Source organism: Nicotiana tabacum, chromosome 3 (assembly GCF_000715075.1).
Source record: "Nicotiana tabacum cultivar K326 chromosome 3, ASM71507v2, whole genome shotgun sequence".
In the NCBI taxonomy this organism is placed as follows: domain Eukaryota; kingdom Viridiplantae; phylum Streptophyta; class Magnoliopsida; order Solanales; family Solanaceae; genus Nicotiana; species Nicotiana tabacum.
The window spans coordinates 96287337-96306110 of record NC_134082.1 but is presented as its reverse complement, the minus strand read 5'-3'; the positions used below and the strand labels follow the sequence as shown (position 1 = coordinate 96306110).

At 35.2% G+C, this 18774-nt stretch overlaps 2 protein-coding genes and 1 long non-coding RNA gene across 4 annotated transcripts; 1 reads left to right on the top strand and 2 right to left on the bottom strand.

The window, feature by feature from the left end:
• Positions 1–288: 288 nt before the first annotated feature.
• Positions 289–4823, top strand: LOC107777321 (chloride channel protein CLC-b-like). Its single transcript, NM_001325234.1, is given in 6 exon segments — positions 289–656; positions 765–965; positions 1140–1317; positions 2354–2886; positions 3160–4309; positions 4499–4823. Coding segments are annotated over 6 exon segments (2361 nt in total). The 5' UTR covers positions 289–465; the 3' UTR covers positions 4607–4823.
• Positions 4824–4981: 158 nt separating this feature from the next.
• Positions 4982–7808, bottom strand: LOC142179468 (uncharacterized). Its single transcript, XR_012707666.1, has 3 exons — positions 7490–7808; positions 6567–6601; positions 4982–6457 (listed from the first exon to the last, which is right to left on the bottom strand). It is a non-coding gene; the product is annotated as an uncharacterized LOC142179468 (long non-coding RNA).
• A 4985-nt stretch (positions 7809–12793) lies between these two features.
• LOC107777322 (triacylglycerol lipase 2-like) lies at positions 12794–18717 on the bottom strand. 2 transcript variants are annotated; one of them, XM_016597314.2, is made up of 9 exons: positions 18392–18717; positions 18169–18282; positions 15110–15250; positions 14510–14620; positions 14288–14431; positions 14137–14177; positions 13950–14029; positions 13753–13848; positions 12794–13374 (listed from the first exon to the last, which is right to left on the bottom strand). In XM_016597314.2, the coding sequence occupies exons 1-9, from the start codon at positions 18569–18571 to the stop codon at positions 13052–13054; spliced, it is 1230 nt and encodes a 409-aa protein (XP_016452800.1). In that variant the 5' UTR covers positions 18572–18717; the 3' UTR covers positions 12794–13051. The 2 variants fall into 2 exon arrangements, with proteins under 2 accessions (XP_016452800.1, XP_075105766.1); XM_075249665.1 differs by lacking the exon at positions 13753–13848 and having other exon boundaries at positions 12905–13374.
• Positions 18718–18774: the final 57 nt, after the last annotated feature.

Here is an 18774-nt window from a genome sequence, read left to right as displayed (position 1 = left end):
CGGCCCCAGTGCAAGGATGTTTGCAATCGAGCATTAGCAAGATTCCACGTTTCCTGGTTTTTGTCCCATTAGGAAATGGACCATTTACAGTAACTGCCTAACTGGCAAAAGCTCGCACTTCAAATTTTTTAACCGACAATTATTTCATCCTAAAATTAAATAATTAATATAATACCAAGATACTACCTATCATGTTCAAACCAAGTGGAGTAACCATTATCTGGTATTTAAAAAACACCAAGTTGTGTCTATAATCAATCAGCTCATGTGCAATATTCCCACAGGAAGAAGACAAGCTTAGATATGAAAACAACCAAAATGATTCCTGCTCCTCTCTGCCTTTGAATCCCAATAACCGGATAAAACAACTTGGTATCTTCTTCTTTTCTTACTTCTGCTGCTGCACCAACCAGCAGAACTAGAGGTGCTTCTGCAATTTTCTTCGATCCTTCTATATTATCCAACATGGAGGAGCCAACTCGATTAGTAGAAGAAGCAACGATTAATAACATGGACGGACAACAGAATGAAGAAGAAAGAGATCCAGAGAGCAATTCACTGCATCAGCCTCTTCTCAAGAGAAACAGAACACTATCATCCAGTCCATTTGCCTTGGTTGGAGCTAAGGTCTCCCACATCGAAAGTTTGGATTATGAGTAAGAACAACTAATAATCTTATCATAGATCAAGTATAGCTTTTCTTTACTTGTGCATTAAAAGGGCCAACAGAAATTGGATGTCCTAATTGTGTGTGTCTGTTTTAGGATCAACGAGAATGATCTCTTCAAGCATGACTGGAGAAGGAGATCTAGAGTTCAAGTATTACAGTATGTGTTCTTGAAATGGACACTGGCATTTTTGGTCGGCCTGCTTACAGGAGTTACAGCCACCCTCATCAATCTTGCAATCGAAAACATGGCTGGTTACAAACTTCGAGCTGTTGTGAACTATATCGAGGATAGAAGGTAGGTGATGTTTTCCCTATGATCAACAATTCATAAATGCTTCCAGAAGTCTTACTACTGATTCTTCAATACGATACCACTAGCTAATGACTAAGAACAAGACCAAAGATCACTTATTTGACTTGAATTATGTTATTGATTTATTCATAATTGAGATTGTAACAATGGTTACAGGTACCTTATGGGATTTGCATATTTTGCGGGTGCTAATTTTGTGCTCACTTTGATAGCTGCCCTTCTCTGCGTGTGCTTTGCACCTACTGCTGCAGGGCCTGGAATTCCTGAAATCAAAGCTTATCTCAACGGTGTAGATACTCCCAATATGTATGGAGCAACCACACTTTTTGTCAAGGTGCGTCACACACCCAATTTTATCAGTGCTGGCAATTCAGATAGCAGGCAGATTATAACGCCATCAGTATAGTATTGAGATTCTGTCGAACCAGATGTATAAATAGATAGAATAGCAGCAAATAACACATTTTTATCTTAGTCGTGATGGCACCTAATCCGACCCGCTAGATAAGCCAAATACAATCAACACATATTTATGGAATTCAATCTCATTTGGGAAGTGATCTCTATCTTTCAGTAATCAGATAGGAAGTGGTTTAAGAATAAAAAGAGAATTTTAGAATCGAATGCACTCATCCAGCGAGGAAGATCCATCAGTGGTATCTAATTTACTCTTGAACTTCCAGCAGTTCAATCCTTTGGTACCGTCACTGTAACTTGTTTTTTTCAATCTTTGTGACTAACATGGAAGGGAGGAAAATCCTGACTTTCAGTGATTTTCCTCGCTTACAGTGAAAGTCAGGATATAGCTTCGGTGAGACTCAGCTTATATGTCTTAATTGAATATGCTATTTGTTGACTAACATGGATTTGCCCTATCATGAAAATGAAGGAAGCGCCAAAAATACATATACTTAAACAGGGGCGGACCCAAGTGGTGAGAAGTGGGTTCAACTGAACCCGCTTCGTCAAAAAAATACTGTGTATATGTATAAATTATGGCTAAAGCAAGGTAAATTTTGTATAGAAATAAGCTTATGTTAGTTATGGACTTCTCCTGGGTCCGCTACTGTACTTAAAAGCACATACGAAGAGATACACAAACTAAGGGCAAAGGTTCATAATTTAAGGCAGTTGTGTCCAGAAGAACAAATTTTGCTTGCATGTTGCAGTGTGAATTTAACAATAAAAGAATTATGATCGCAAATTTCCACTTGTAATTGTACTATAAGATTCTAAATTTTGAGAGATTTGACATGTTTGCTTTCCCTTTGACTGAATCGTAAAAGTGAAAGTGAAGTTCATCAGAAGTAGATTATGATACTTACCAACCCCTTTTTCCCTTAAACAATCTTTAATCTGTTCACTCACAGATCATTGGAAGCATTGCAGCAGTTTCTGCTAGCTTAGACCTTGGAAAAGAAGGGCCATTGGTTCACATTGGCGCTTGCTTTGCTTCCTTACTAGGTCAAGGTGGTCCAGATAATTACCGGCTCAGGTGGCGTTGGCTCCGTTACTTCAACAACGATCGGGACAGGCGAGATCTTATCACATGTGGGTCATCATCAGGTGTGTGTGCTGCTTTCCGTTCTCCAGTAGGTGGTGTCCTATTTGCTTTAGAGGAAGTGGCAACATGGTGGAGAAGTGCACTCCTCTGGAGAACTTTCTTCAGCACGGCAGTTGTGGTGGTGATACTGAGGGCCTTCATTGAATACTGCAAATCTGGCAACTGTGGACTTTTTGGAAGAGGAGGGCTTATCATGTTTGATGTGAGTGGTGTCAGTGTTAGCTACCATGTTGTGGACATCATCCCTGTTGTAGTGATTGGAATCATAGGCGGACTTTTGGGAAGCCTCTACAATCATGTCCTCCACAAAATTCTGAGGCTCTACAATCTGATCAACGAGTAAGCACCTACTCTTCCACATTCCCAACTGGATCATCAAACATTCAGTTGGTTCTCTATATTTTAAAGGCAATGCATATCCACACAAAAATGAGCTTACTTGGATTAGAATCATCTTGAGACATTGATCCAACTGTCTTGCATCTTTTTAAGTTTAAATCCTAATTCCTATCCAAACATGGCCTTCTTATCACATTTAACTGCCAAAAAAAAAGGGAAAACTATAGATGCAAAATCCTGACTTTCAATCTTTGATCCTTTTTTATCTTGCAGGAAGGGAAAACTACATAAGGTTCTTCTCGCTCTGAGTGTCTCCCTTTTCACCTCCATTTGCATGTATGGACTTCCTTTTTTGGCCAAATGCAAGCCTTGTGATCCATCACTTCCCGGGTCTTGTCCTGGTACTGGAGGGACAGGAAACTTCAAGCAGTTCAACTGCCCAGACGGCTATTACAATGATCTTGCTACTCTTCTCCTTACAACCAACGATGATGCAGTCCGAAACATTTTCTCCATAAACACTCCCGGTGAATTCCAAGTTATGTCTCTTATTATCTACTTCGTTCTGTATTGCATATTGGGACTCATCACTTTTGGGATTGCTGTGCCATCTGGTCTCTTCCTTCCAATCATCCTCATGGGTTCAGCTTATGGTCGCTTGCTTGCCATTGCCATGGGATCTTATACAAAAATTGATCCAGGGCTGTATGCGGTTCTCGGAGCAGCTTCCCTTATGGCTGGTTCAATGAGAATGACTGTTTCTCTTTGCGTCATATTTCTTGAGCTAACAAACAATCTTCTCCTTCTGCCAATAACAATGCTGGTTCTTCTAATTGCCAAAAGTGTAGGAGACTGCTTCAACCTAAGTATTTATGAAATAATATTGGAGCTGAAAGGTCTACCTTTCCTGGATGCCAACCCGGAGCCATGGATGAGAAATATCACTGCTGGTGAGCTTGCTGATGTAAAGCCACCAGTAGTTACACTCTGTGGAGTTGAGAAGGTGGGACGTATCGTAGAGGCCTTGAAGAACACCACATATAACGGATTCCCTGTCGTCGATGAAGGAGTAGTGCCACCGGTGGGTCTGCCAGTTGGGGCAACTGAATTGCACGGTCTTGTCCTAAGAACTCACCTTCTTTTGGTTCTCAAGAAAAAGTGGTTCCTTCATGAAAGACGGAGGACAGAGGAGTGGGAAGTGAGAGAGAAATTCACCTGGATTGATTTAGCTGAGAGGGGCGGTAAGATCGAAGATGTGTTAGTTACAAAGGATGAAATGGAGATGTATGTCGATTTGCATCCCCTGACTAACACAACCCCTTATACTGTGGTAGAAAGCTTGTCAGTGGCTAAGGCAATGGTGCTTTTCAGGCAGGTGGGGCTCCGCCACATGCTCATTGTACCCAAATACCAAGCAGCAGGGGTGAGATTATAAGCAAATTTCAGTTATTTTTCTTATGCAAATATCTCCCTCCTATCATAGTATAAAGATGCACAGAAATAGTCATATGGTAATATAAGCACTTGTTTAGAATAATTATAGGTGGCAAAGTTATTTTACATTAGAAGTGATAAAAGCATTACTTACATCACACTTGTGCTCCTTTTGTAGGTATCTCCTGTGGTGGGAATCTTGACCAGGCAAGACTTGAGAGCCCACAACATTTTGAGTGTCTTCCCTCATCTGGAGAAGTCAAAAAGCGGTAAAAAGGGGAACTGAATCTCTCCAGAGAAAACAGATACCAGTCAATTTCCATGAATTATTTTTTTCCAGATTCCTTTAGATCTTTCCTTCTCTGTTTTACTTTCTCTTTTTATAGTTTCCATCCTTTCTCAATTTTTATAGGAAGAGAGACACCTGAAGAGAGAGTGAGAGCAATTTTTTATGAATTATTTGACACACATAAGAAATCATTTATATATACATCATTTCAGTACAAATGCAGAGAAACACAGTTCATACAATGCTACCACATAACGCAATAACTGCAATTATGTGATATAATCTTGTGCCATTTATGAAAACTGTCTTGAATAGAGATTTGTCCTTAGTATTGTTCTGTTTGCAAGTTACCTGAGTTGAATATAAACTTCAACCGTACACAATTTTTGAAGATGAAATACTCAAAAGCTCCCTCCTGCTTCTTGCCAGATTTCTTCTTCTTGCTGTTGCCTTTTTTAAAACATAGAATCTCAATGCTGCATGCAGCCACATTGATTTCTTTGATTTGGCCAACAGTTAGGTAGGTGTGCTCCAAAAACAGAAAAAGATCATAGAAGCAGATTAAACAATGAAGCACCCAGACAAAGCAGCTACTTATCATGCACCAAAAAATACAACGCATAGGTCCCCAATAACAGACAAGTCTATATGTAAGAACAATAAGAAAGAAGCTTGAAGTTAGGTAATGATAAGGGGAAACTTTGAATATTTGTTTTCAGCAGATTATCTGTTGCACCCTTTAAAATTGGAGGAATTTATGTTTCTTTTTCACTTTCCTTAGTAATATTCACGCTCTAGATGCCTTCCTTCCTTTCCAACCTCGTGGTCCTCTGCTATGTCTGTTTCATTCATTGCTATCTACAGCTGTTATTGGTGACTTCTAGTTTCAAAGCCACTCTCAGTTCGTTTTGCATCCTCTATGTCAAATTACACAATTCACTTTGACCAGGAAAGACATCAAGACAAAAGCACTACCTGAAGTTTAATTGTTTCTAAATGTTTAAAGTTAACTGTTTGATGAACTTGACCTTAATGTATAAAGTGGTTCAATGTCCATTTTTCGGTAATATATTACGTAAGTATTGAAGGCTTCTTTCCCAGTAAAGTGCTTATGGACAACCACAATTAGAAAAGCAATCAATTTATTCAGCAGAAAGAGAGAAAGTTTGTCATGTTTGAGTTTTGATGATCACAATTTGCTAAATATACGGATAGCAATTTTTTCTGACTTTGTAAGACCTTGTAAAGGATCATCATTTTTCAAGTACAGTTACCTATCAAATGCACAAGACAGCTTGCAAACGAGGTCCTTCTTCAGCTCTCTCTCTCCCTCTCCCTCTCCCTCTCCAAGCAAAAGTGTGAGAAAAGGAAAATGCTAGTTTTAATGGTGAGGCGCGGGTTGGACCTCTGTTATAGTCCTTAATCAAAACTTATCTAAATGCTGAAAATTTTGAACTAGTGTTTGATTCAGAGAAAGTAAAGGCAAAAGGCAATTTTATCTATGTCTCTTATCACATATGTATTGCTCGGATCGAAGTTAACAAGAAGAATTCTCCATCCCATTCTCTTCATTGGCATGCCTTAAGCCCATTTCTTATTAGTTTGTTTACACTGAAAATCTCTATGAAGGAATGCACATTCCATGTTGTTTTATTAGTGCTTAGTGCTCAGTTTCCTCATTCTGATGCAAAGGTAAATCCAATATTAGATGAAATTAAATTCTAGTTGGCACACATACAAGGATTACCTGATCAACGAAGAGAAAGACAAAACCCTTTATGTTCCATGGAAGAAATTAAAGACAGGCTTTGTCCAAATGCCATTCCTAACTAGAGCAGATGAAAAATCCTGCATGAATGAAAAAAGGCATAAAGTAAAGTTGATGGAACTAAATGGCAGCACTTACAGCTTGTATGGAAACACAGAAGGCCTGATATTCAATTCCACATGACAATACCATTACCATCTCTTACAATCCCCACCAATCATAATCTGAATTCGCAGGAAAGCAAACTTCAAAGTTCATCTTGATGTAATAAATATGTTTAAATTACAATTAACAAAACAATGTAATGCAACAGATCCCTTGAGTGACAGCAGAGAGCTACTACCTGCATGAAATCCCCCCCAAAATGATAAGTTTTCATCTTATGATACTTTAACAGGGAAGTGATAATTTCCTACGGCCTTCCAGTAATGCATTACACCAATAGTATCTTATGGGCTACAAAGGTAACCAGACCAACTTACAGAGCCACTTCAGCCATAAGGATTTATTCTGCAAAACTCTTAGACCCAAAATTATCTCAGGTAACTATTTTTTTTTTTTTTTTTTTTGATCATGAAATCCATCTGGGTCCAGTCCTTAGGACCAACCCCAACCTCCGAAACTTGGGAAAATGAGTCTGTCCCTCTATCCTTCTCCTCTTAAATATCAGGTTAGTTACCATGGCGCAAGGCTCGAACATGTGTCCTCTAAGTCACAAGTCTCAACCTTTGCCACTTGAACTATGCCTTGGGGGCCCAAAGCAAAAGTTTTCTACGCTCATATCACTTATATAAAGGTTCAAATATCTTACAACAAAACTTTTTAATTGACCAACTATAACTCCAATTTCCTGTTTTTGCCCCCTTAATTATCAGTGCAAGACCTACAAGTCCAAATGATTTTGATTTTCAATCCTCGTGTCTATGTAACTTTATCCACTACACCTTCATCTCTCACGTTTCATGAAATGAGCAAGGTAAAGTGCATATATCTTGCATTGAATTACATAAAATTTGGAAAGCGTGAATCTACTTAAGAACCACACACAATATTTGTTACTATGTGTAATGCAAAATAAGTTCAGTGTAAACATAGTAATCCAGGTTGCAGACCTTTAAAGTCGGCGATATCAACTGAGTGCGTTGTTCATCCCCTCCTAATAAGCTGGAGCAGAGGCTTGGCGGAAAACTTGAGAAAGAATCAACAACAAACTATACAAACAGATTTCCAGTACTTAGAAGGAATGCCAGCATAAAGAGCAATATTATCAATGGAGTCCGTGAGGACTGTCAAACTATGATGAAATTTAGAAGAGCAAGGAAGGCATGTACTGCGTAATTTCGGGAAAGAGGACAGCCGAGGCGCATATGTAATTATGATGGTGATTGGTGGCACGTAATGCAATCCGGACCTGAACCGGTCATGTAATTTATTGTTAACTTAAAAGATTTTCTTATTTAAAATTTCACAAGTAATCTTTAAATACTATCCTATCTGTACACATGCCCCAAATTTATTGGTATATAAATTCTCAAGAAATCTTGCGATTTAAACTAGCTTGTTCATAATTAACGGTGAAAAAACCTTATAAGGTTACTGTGAAAAAAATTAAGTGTCGTTTCATAAAACTTAAACTCGACTCTTGCTTGCATCCCTACATATAATATATCATTGAAGAAGTCTTTTATTTTTTTTCAACATAAAAATATTTTGGGGGGAGGGGTACAGGATCCTTCAACAGCCCAAAAGGCCAAATGCCTTGAATGCACGAGGAAGTTATAATTGACTTCAAATTAGATGGCAAATCTACACTTTTTCTTGAGGCGTAGAAGTACATGAAATTGGACTTTGTTCTACCGTATCTCTACTAAGGAGTTTTGCTTTGGGGATATATACAGGATTACGTATCGAAACCAAAATAATTATCCTCATTCTATCCATACAAAATAATTACACGACCCTACCCATTAATGTTTCGATATATATATATATATATATATATATATATATATATATATATATATATATATATATATATATATATATATATATATATATTATAGTATACTGTTGCAGTATAACTATATACTCTATTATAATCTACTCTTAAGTATATTGTGATACAGTAGCGGTATTGATACTAGGCTAGAATCACGTGTTTTAGTCTTAGTTTGCACTCCAATTACTGCATTTTATTTGTGTTTGAGCTTAAATATTAGTGTATTGCACTTATTATGTGTTTTATGCCTTGCAGGAAGTGATTTCGAGTTAAAAAGATATACGGAAGCTAAATTGAATAAGTTGGAACTTTGAAGTCTGAGTAAAAATCCAAGGGATTAAACTGGGATCACGTTCGGAGGTCGGGAGCCAAGTATGGATGTCAAAACGCGAGAAAACGAAACAATCTGTAAAAGCTTCACTGTCGCACCGCATGGGGTGGCGCGCCTGTGTAATTTTCTCAGGGTACTTTTCTATTTTGACTTGAAAAAGGTAATTTCGCTCGGGCCCACTCCTACAGGGTATAAATACATCAAATGGACGTTTTTGAAGGGATTTTGGACCTTGGAAGCTTTGGGAGAGCATTGGAGGCTACAAGACTCAGGATTTCATCATTTTTCCATCAATTCAATATGGGAGTTTGGATTGTAACGTTAGATTGATGTTTTCTTATTCTTAATTATATTTTTGATCACTTCCTCCATGATTATGAAGTAGTTTACCTTAGGGCTTGGCGGATATGGTGTTTTGGTAAATATTTGTGGAGTTTAACTCTAGTTCGTGCTTGAATTTGTTTATGGAGTTTCGAATTGTTGCAACTTTATTCATCAATTTATTTAATCGAAATAGGAATATCTTGGTGATTATCTTTGCACTATTTTATTTGATTTAATTAATTGATTCTCTTAAGTAATCGAAAGAGCTTGTTGAATTGTTGATTTAATCAAGTTAGGAGAATATTTGAGAGATGTTTTTCAAAAGATAAATCCATTAACGCTTGCTTGCATACTTTCACAATGCTTATATTAGTTCACCTCGTAAAGGTAAGATTTAATCGAGAGAGGAGTCTTGACTATACGTTTGAACTAATCATCGAGTGAATTCGTGAGAATCATTAGAATATTAGAGTGAATTAAACTAGAGTTAAATCTCCAATAGCTATCTTGCACCTATCTTGTCAAACCCTTATTCCTCACATTGATAAGAAACCACTCTGCGAATCTCCAATTCCTTGCTGTCAAATTGTCAATTGCGTTATTTTAGTACTTAAACTTAGTTCATAATTATTTAACACAAGTGTTGATCCTCCTGAATAGCAATTAAACCAGAAATTACTCGAACATTGTTTAAATTCAATTCCTGTGGAGACGATATTATACTATACTATCTTTGATTAGCGAGCATCAATTTCATGTTGTGTTTTGCGCTCGTTAGGTATATTGTTGGGTAAATGTGTTTTTATTCAAATTGTTGTTAAAAATATTACATATTATTATAGTATATCGTTTTGATATATATATATATATATATATATATATATACTATTACAATATATTATTGCAGTATAACTATATACTCTTACAATATATTGTGATATCGTAGCAGTATATTGCTGGTAAAATATATTTTTATTCAAGTTTCAGCTGAAATATTGCATATTATTACAATATATCATTTTGTTAGGGAAAAACATCTTATTTTATTTCGTTTTTTCTTTGTCATTAGATTGTGTATCATATAATAAGCCAAAGTAACAATAATGCTAAGAGTTAGTAAATCACAGTATGTGGTTAGGGGTGGATGTAGTATTTCGGATACGAGTTCAACTGAACCCATAAATTCCAACACAGAGTATGCATTTATATGTAAAAACCTACTAAAATCTCAACTAGTATGAGATTTGAATCCATAATTTTAACAGTATAATAAGTTCAATACCAAAATCTTAAAATATGAACCGACTAAATTTAAATCCTGGATCTACCTCTATATGTGGTTGAAGAGTTAACTAATCCATGGAGTTCATTAATGAGACGTTTTGGATCGGGGGATCTTGATCTATGAATGCATGGAAAAAAGTACAAAGAAGGTCTTGAAGCCTTCAAACAAAAGCACATACGACGAAGAGACAAATAGCTTGCAATGTAGGAAAAAACATGAGAGGAAAAACACAAAAAGACAGAAAGTAATTAATGGGAGAAAGTAATTAACGGGAGAAAAGGAAAGTCACGGAAAAGTTAGGATAAATAGAAAAAAACAAGAGACCGAGAAAAAACATAAAAAGACAAGAAAAAGGGAAACATTTTGGACTGCATAGGTGTATTGTGTAAAAAGTTTCAAGTGGGTAATTAGTTTGGCCCAAATGGGCATTTTGTGTAGATTTCCCTTGGGCTTTTATCATATGTCAAGTCATTTGACAAAGAATAATGAGATTTTTTTATTTCTATTCACTATTGAAAACTTTATTACCGTAAATGTTCATGTTTAGTAAATTATCCTACTTACACAAGTTTTGTTTATAAAATATATACATTCCACCTTAAAAGACTCTCAACCCATTATTAGTGTCTTCAATTAAGCGATCTAGTTACACCATTTTCTTTTTTTTTTCTCCTCTCCCCCCTCTTCTGTCATGATTTTGTTTGCTATACCCTTAATATCTAAATCTTTTCTTCTCTTTCAATTTTCGATGTAAATTACTTCCTCTGAGTTTTTCTTACGTTTTCTTCGTGCTTGACGCCAAAAAAAGATGGACAATTAAAATCAAATCGTCAATATATTGAATAGAAAAGTTTATTTATTGTAGAATATTTTTAAAATGATGAGAATTAGCCCTTGACGCAAATTGGTGAAGAAAGTCATGTCAGTTCTTGAAGCTAGCAGTAGTGCATATCACTTGGAAGGACAAAATCATGTAAAGGAAATACATGAGAATGGGAGTTACAGTTACACAACGGTATCTTCCAAAGAGTTGCTCTTGGGAAGCCATGGGAAGCTGTGCTGAACAGTTTTGCTCTTTTTCTTCTAAAAAGGAAAGTTCTGCATTTAACCCAAAGCTCTTTAGGTCTTTACTTTTATCCATTCAAAAGGCTGTTGACGAAGGTCTTAAATACAACAACAATTACAACTTAAATATATAATTTTTATACAAATTTTATACAATATGTCTTTTGTATATTTTGTATCTGATTTATACATAGTAAAAATAAATTTTATACAACTAATTATATATTATACAATTTATTTACAACTTATCTACAATTTATATACATTATTTCTACTGTGTTATATATAACTACAATATAATACCACTTAAATACAATTTTTATACACATTTTATACAATATGTCTTTTGTATATTTTGTATCTAATTTATACATAGTAAAAATAAATTTCATACAACTAATTATATATTATACAATTTATCTACAACTTTCACACACTATTCCTACCCAGTTAAATACAACTACAATAACATACAACTTAAATACAAGCTTTATACAATATGCCTTTTGTATATTTTGTATATAATTTATACATAGTAAAAACAAATTTCATACAACTAATTATATATTATAAAACTTATTTACAATTTTCGTACATTATTTCTACTCAGTTATATACAACTACAATATCATACAACTTAAATATAATTTTTATACAATATTGTTCAACTTTTATACAATAGTTAAATGAATAAAAGAAAAATAAATAAATAACAGAATACAATTTTTCTACAATTTTACTACAATTTCTGCAATATAATGTATGTCATATCTTTTTCTTCTTCTTCTTCTTCTTCTTCTTCTTCTTCTTCTTCGACTTCTTCGACGAGTTTCAATCTGAAATTCAGCCAAAACCAAGTCTAATCTTCACCAAAACCCCTCAAAATTGAGATATAAACTCCAAACCATATTCCCAATTATTTGCAACAACACCCAATCCAAACAAATAGTAATTTTTGAAAACTCAAATTCGAATTCAAAGCTTTTTAATGGCTGTCAATGGTGGAATTGCTGCTCTCTTTTCTTTTGCTTTATATTACTGAAATTTGGGATTGAGAGACAGAGAGAAACGTAGAGAGAATACTCAATTCTTTGCAACAACATCCAATCCAAATAAACATTGTCTTTTGAAAATCTAAATTCGAATTCAAAGCTTTTTAATTGTTGTCAATGGTGGAGGGGCTACAGATTTTCGCTGGTTTTAGAAGAGCAACTAGTGGGTGATTGAAGAGGAAATCGTGGGGTATGGTTTGATACATGGTGAGGGGGTGGGATTTGGAGAGAGGAAGTTGGGGGGGAGTGAGAATATACGGTAGAGTTAAATTAGGAGACTAATTAATACCATTAAAACCCCTAAAATGTACATAAATGATAATTAGATATATAAAAGGTAATTGTATTAAAAGTTAAGCATGGATGATAATATAGTTTAATATATGACATAGGAAGGTAAAAATCCCAAGAATAATTACATTTATTATGATCTTTCTTGAATAAATCTTCCTCCAGAAATAGGGGATTGCGGGTGGAAACTAGACTTCGTATCATTTACAAACACAAAAAGCTCTGAGATTTTAAAAAAGACGAAAAGCACTATCACCATTCCTTGAGTTATCTTCCCACTTCCGTGATTCTTTTAATACAATCAGATGCACTTTGATGCAGGACTGTTTATCCTTGATTTCTGAAGAAGGCAATAATCTGGTTATAGACGATATCTTTAGCAGTGATTCCAATGATGAAGTCCGCATGAGCGAAATCCTTGATATATTGAACATGCAGCTTGTCTACATCGTGGAACTTAAGATAATCAAGCAATGTCTCAACATCTTGAACATCGGATAGTGCATCTTGGCCTCCATAGCTGAGAAAGAGGGGTAGATCATGAGGGATGTTGGTCAAATTATACTTGGGAGGTTTGGCTTCACCATAGTGCGCCTGATTGAAGTCGTTGCTCCCATAGTCATATTTCGACAAGACACCATCTCTAACAGCTGCATGAATTTGACAATAGTTACAAGCAGTAGGGAAGCTTGATGCTCGCAGTATCAATAGTTAACATACTGAGTGGGTACTATTAATCATATTATAGTTGAATACTGGAGCCGATCATAACCGCTACTTAATTTAGAATTGATTGCCTGATTGATATATAGGAGTACCTAAAAAAAATGGATTTACTCTGAGACAAAAATGCACGAGTTGATGCCAGATTGACATATACTGTAGTTAATAGTTAACGTCGTGCATGGGTACTATTAATCATATTATAATTGTTGAATAAGCCGATCCTAGTTACTTTACTAGTTTAGAACTAAGGCTAGTTGATTGTCAGATTGATATATACTGTAGTACTTTAAAAATGGACATACTCTGAGACAAATGCACGAGATTCTTAGTTGATGTAGACTGGGGCTCGTTCTTCAGGAAATGCTCGACCGTGGTGGCATTTACACAGCAATTCTTTCCTACGTTTATACCGGGAAGTTATTTAACTTTGCACAGTGATCATAACAAACTACTCCATAAGTAAATTAAGAAAAAAATTAACTTTAAGGCAGATTAGTACCAGTAAGTGCTGTTATCAAGTCATAACAGTCCACTCCAGCTTGAGCACATAAGGCCTTGAGAAAATTGGATACAGGCTCACTACCACAAACAGTCAACAATTGAGGTAAATGGGGAAAAAAGGGAGAAAAAAAGGAAGAACAAGAAGAGCAAAGAACATTAGTTGTAGAAGGGTGAAGTAATTTTACCCCCTCGGATTGAATTCTGCTAGACCAAATATTGTAGTGATCTGTTGACATTGGAAACCATAAAGATCATCAAAACATCTAAATGTATGAATTCCTCTTAAGCTTTGCAATATGTACAGATAAAAGAAGTAAATTTACATTTTGCACTGACCTCGCTTACAAAGGCTCTAGCAGCAACTACACCAAGGGCAGTGGTCATATGGCTCAAATAAGCAACTGGGCTGAGCAAGGCTGCTGATTTTATCTTGTCTAGGTTTCTCCCTTCTGAGAAAGATGCCAAAGCTATCAAAGTTCCCTGTTAATTAAATATATTAGCCAGATCAGATCAGTTATTACACTATGATTGAACTGTTGTGTCATCTTCTAAAATTACCATTGAATGGCCAATATAGTGAATTTTCTGCCCAGTTTGTTGGAAGACAAGATCAATGACAGTAGGTAAGTCATGAACGACAAGATCATCCCATGTCCAATTCCAGTAGTCCTGTAAACCAGAATGAAAAAAGCTAAGGATGTGTTTAGTTGTGGTATTGGAGCAATTGATCCCTTCACAACATCCTGCATATAATACGATGTTTGGTTGACTGCATAAGAAAAAAACAATCGCCAATCGCCACATGACTAATGTAGCATCTGGTTAGTGATAACAGATAATACCAATATTAAGTTATGTGGGAACCTATGTAATATTATTTTATGAGAAGTAGTATGTGGAATAGGAGTACATGCATTCGCAATGTGGCGATTAAACTATGTAAAGACAACATATTCTTTTGAAGCAAGTAATTCATGTATGACAATTCCTTCATTACCGCATAAATAATTCATACATTATAATTCCGGCATAAGTAGTAACTTAATCAAACAACCTCTTTTTGTTTGTTTTGTTCTCCACTTCTCCTCATTCTTTTTTAGCAGTTTTGCAAGCACTAAGAAAAAGTTTAGTTCATTGAGGTGGAATCGAAGGAGATACCGAGCTGTTAGGATCAAGAGTCACATGGCGACGGCTGTATCTGGTTCCCCTGATGTTGGAAATCCAAACATCGAAGCCATTATCTGCCAAGATCATCGCCGGTGATTGCTCTGGTGAATTCTGCAGCCATGTTATTCCATCCTGAAAAAACAATGACCAAATTTGCTTCCTTCATCCACAGTTACAGTGAACTAAAATTGAAATACTCTTCAATTTATTGTAGGTAGTACTTCTTCCAACTTAATTGCTTGACATATTTTGATTGAAGAACTAGAAAGAAAGAATGTCGACAAACATACTACATAGTAGTATAAATTAATAAAAGTACCCCACAATCAACAATTTGTATCGAATTCGAGGGGGTAAAATTGGAATATGTTCTAGCTATATGAAAATTTCCATATTGTATCAAACAAAAAAGTTGAATGGAAGTACAATATTTGTTTAGTAGTGATAAGTTTTGCCTCATCAAGATGAGGTTAATTGTCACGAGAAAATTGAAAGAGTATCCAGTCGTACGAATTCACTGCATATAACAAAGCGAAGAAACAAACAAATCTGTGTTGCCTTCTCGTGAGTACTAGCCTACAATACTAGCCCGGCCAACATGTGAGTCTGCGGTTGACAAAACTCTGCGTATTTACGCACATTTTATGATTGGGTCCGGGACAAAATCAGGAATCTTGCCTTTTCTACGTGGTAAAGTTTAAATCAATTTGAAGAGGGTGGGAAATATTGCATATGCAATTTTAATGCTCTATGTTTGATAATTTTGTTCCCTCTATCACTAATTAATGACATTTTAATCTTTGTACAAAATCAAAAACACAGCGTAAAATGGGATTGATGGAATATTAAATTGCTTACACAATTCCACAAATAAAACCACAAAAAAATCACAATTAAGAAAATTTGAGAAAAAAAAGCTTATACTACAAATTGAGGAGATATATTAAATGGAAGTAAGAAACTGAACTCTCTGACATGCTTTCATTCAAGCACTTAATACCAACTCCAAGCTAAAACTTTTACGCTCTTTTATTATTCTGATTGATGAAAATATAAAAGGTAGGATCCAAATTTTCGAATATTGTGTTATTTATCGAGTGAGTACACTGAATAGATTGTGTAAGCTTAATCACGCGCGTGTAATAAAAATGCCCACTTTGGCAAAAGATTCGCGCATAGGACAATTGTGGTCGAAAAGATTCCGAATGTTCTCGTTAAGCTTGTAACAGGATTAATTACCATTAATGTACTCCTATATGTAACAAAGATGATAATGGGGACAAGGTCCACCACTAACATGTCCTAGTATATTTTCTGATGGAGTAATTGATGTTCAGGCAACCATAATAGGGGTGTACAAAGGAAACCGACAAACCGCACCAATCCGATAATCCGAGTCAAATCGAGAAAAAAAACTCAATTATGGGTTGGTTTGATTTGGTTTGGTGTTGGAAAAAAACCCGACCATAATTGGTTTAGTTTTAACTAAAGAAATTCAAACTGAAACCAAACCAACCCGACATTACATATATATAAATTTTAGATATATTTAATATATAAATATACTTATTGCGATGTAATTTATAAATATTTCTTAAAAGATTTCATAATTTTATTTTTTGATGTATTATTTCAAGGTTGGACTTAGAACTTTTCAATGTTCCAATAAGTTTTATAGCCATTAATATTAGTAAATTAAATAGTGCTATAACAAAAGCCCAAACCAAAATCAATCAATACTAATGCTAACAAAAGAAATTTAATTCAATACTACGAACGGGAATGTGTTGAATATCTATTTTTTGTTTTGCAATAATTTAGATAAAATGCATAACCTATTTTTATTTTTTCTTTAGTGTTTAGTTATGTATTTAATACTCCCTTATTAGTCTACTTATTTTAGCATGACTTAGTACTCTTAGACTATATTTATTTTTATTATGGCTTTTTAATTAGCAATATTTATATTACATAATTTTATTGTTGAATATTTTAGGATAATGCCATGACATATCTCATATTTTGTATTATTTTCTTGGAAAATACTTTATAGAGTTGTATCTTACTAGGACTAAAGAAATTTTTTGAGCATAATTTATATGTTTTGTTCTACAAAGATTTTACCGAAAAAACCCGAATAACCCGAAAACTCGAGAGTGAAAAATCCGAGTTTTATTGGTTTGGTTTGGTCTTTAGATTTAATAATCCGACACAATTGGTTTGGTTTGGTAATTGTAAAATCTGAACCAACCCGACTTATGTATACCCCTAATCAATATTGTCTGTTTCACATTACAAATTTAGCTTTCTTATATTATATCCCATATATTTTATTCTTATAGCCTATTTGGCCAAGCTTCTAAAATCAGCTTATTTTGAATGAACTTTTTTTTAAAGTATTTTTCAAAAAAGTACTTTTGGTGAAAAGCAATTTGTGTTTGGCTAATCAATTTGAAAAATACTTTTGAGCAGCAATTAATGTTTGGCCAAACTTTTAGAAACTACTTCTAAGTGTATTTTTTCAAAAGCTCTTTTCAATTTTTCAAAATCTCCTTCTACTTCTACGCAAAAGCATTTTTTTTTCATTCTATAAGTTTGGACAAATACCTCAACTTTAAGAAAAATACTTTTTTTTTAAGAAAAAAATAATAATTTTGGTCTTGGAGAAGCTTGGCAGGCTATTAAACAAATAAACCAAAAGCCCCTAAGAGAACTATGAAAAACCCTGCTTAATCCATTGTGAGGCATTAGTAATTACGAAAAAAAAAAAAATCAATTTTTTCTAGCCAGAGAACAAAACCGTCAGGCAATTTTGAAATTAACTTCGATTTTTTATGATTAATACTGATCCTTCACTTATCATCTAATAACTTGGATCCGGTAGACTGCAAAATACGTATTAGAGGTTAAGCAAGTCTCACTCTCGTCCCTAAGCTCGAATTGTACTTGCTATTAGAAAATAGAAAATGAGAAGGGTAGCTGAATTATATAGTCACGCGTGTAACAGTAGTGAAATAGTACTAAAGCTAGTGTCATAGTAAGGTGCTTACCACAAGAACTCCGTGCTGCAACAACACTGGCGGCCGGTTCGCCCCACCACCAACTCCATCACGGCCTTTGGGAATCCTTTGCACGCTAAGTATGAAGCCGTCATCAGTTGTTACCTGAGATATGCAACAAAAAAAAAGGAACACATTAGTACATTTTATAGAAATCAACTCGTTTAATTGGCCAAGAGTTGGAGAACAATTGAATTATTGAACACTTGATTACCTCAAATTCGTGGCACTTATAACCATGTACAATGACGGCAGAGGCGCACATGCCAGCGCTATTATCATCGGTGATGAAGCCGAAAGGATTTCCCCTGCTAGAGCCAAATGCCCGATATGGTTGCACCACTAATATGACTAGGCTTAAAATACTAAGAATCGGGGAGTTTCGGGGCGCCATTCTTATATAAACTTAATTGGACGTTTAATTAGCTGAGTCGGTAGTGGAGAAGGGGGATGTATGCAGTGTGCACTGGAAAAGTTCTGAAAGCAAGGAAACGTGTGTGTATATAATATATATATATAGGGAGAGATGGACAGAAGAGGGAGCGCTGTCCAAAAACAAACAAGGAAAATGGAGACACAGTCTCTTGGATTTGTGGA

What these genes read in the sequence shown, in the direction of transcription:
- LOC107777322 (XM_016597314.2), bottom strand. Translation starts at nt 18,571, where the DNA reads ATGGCGCCCCGAAACTCCCCGATTCTTAGTATTTTAAGCCTAGTCATA. An exon ending in ATAAGTGCCACGAATTTGAG is followed by an intron (nt 18,283 to 18,391) that starts GTAATCAAGTGT and finishes TGCATATCTCAG; the next exon opens with GTAACAACTGATGACGGCTT. An exon ending in TCTCGTGCATTTGTCTCAGA is followed by an intron (nt 13,375 to 13,752) that starts GTATGTCCATTT and finishes AAATTCATGCAG; the next exon opens with CTGTTAGAGATGGTGTCTTG.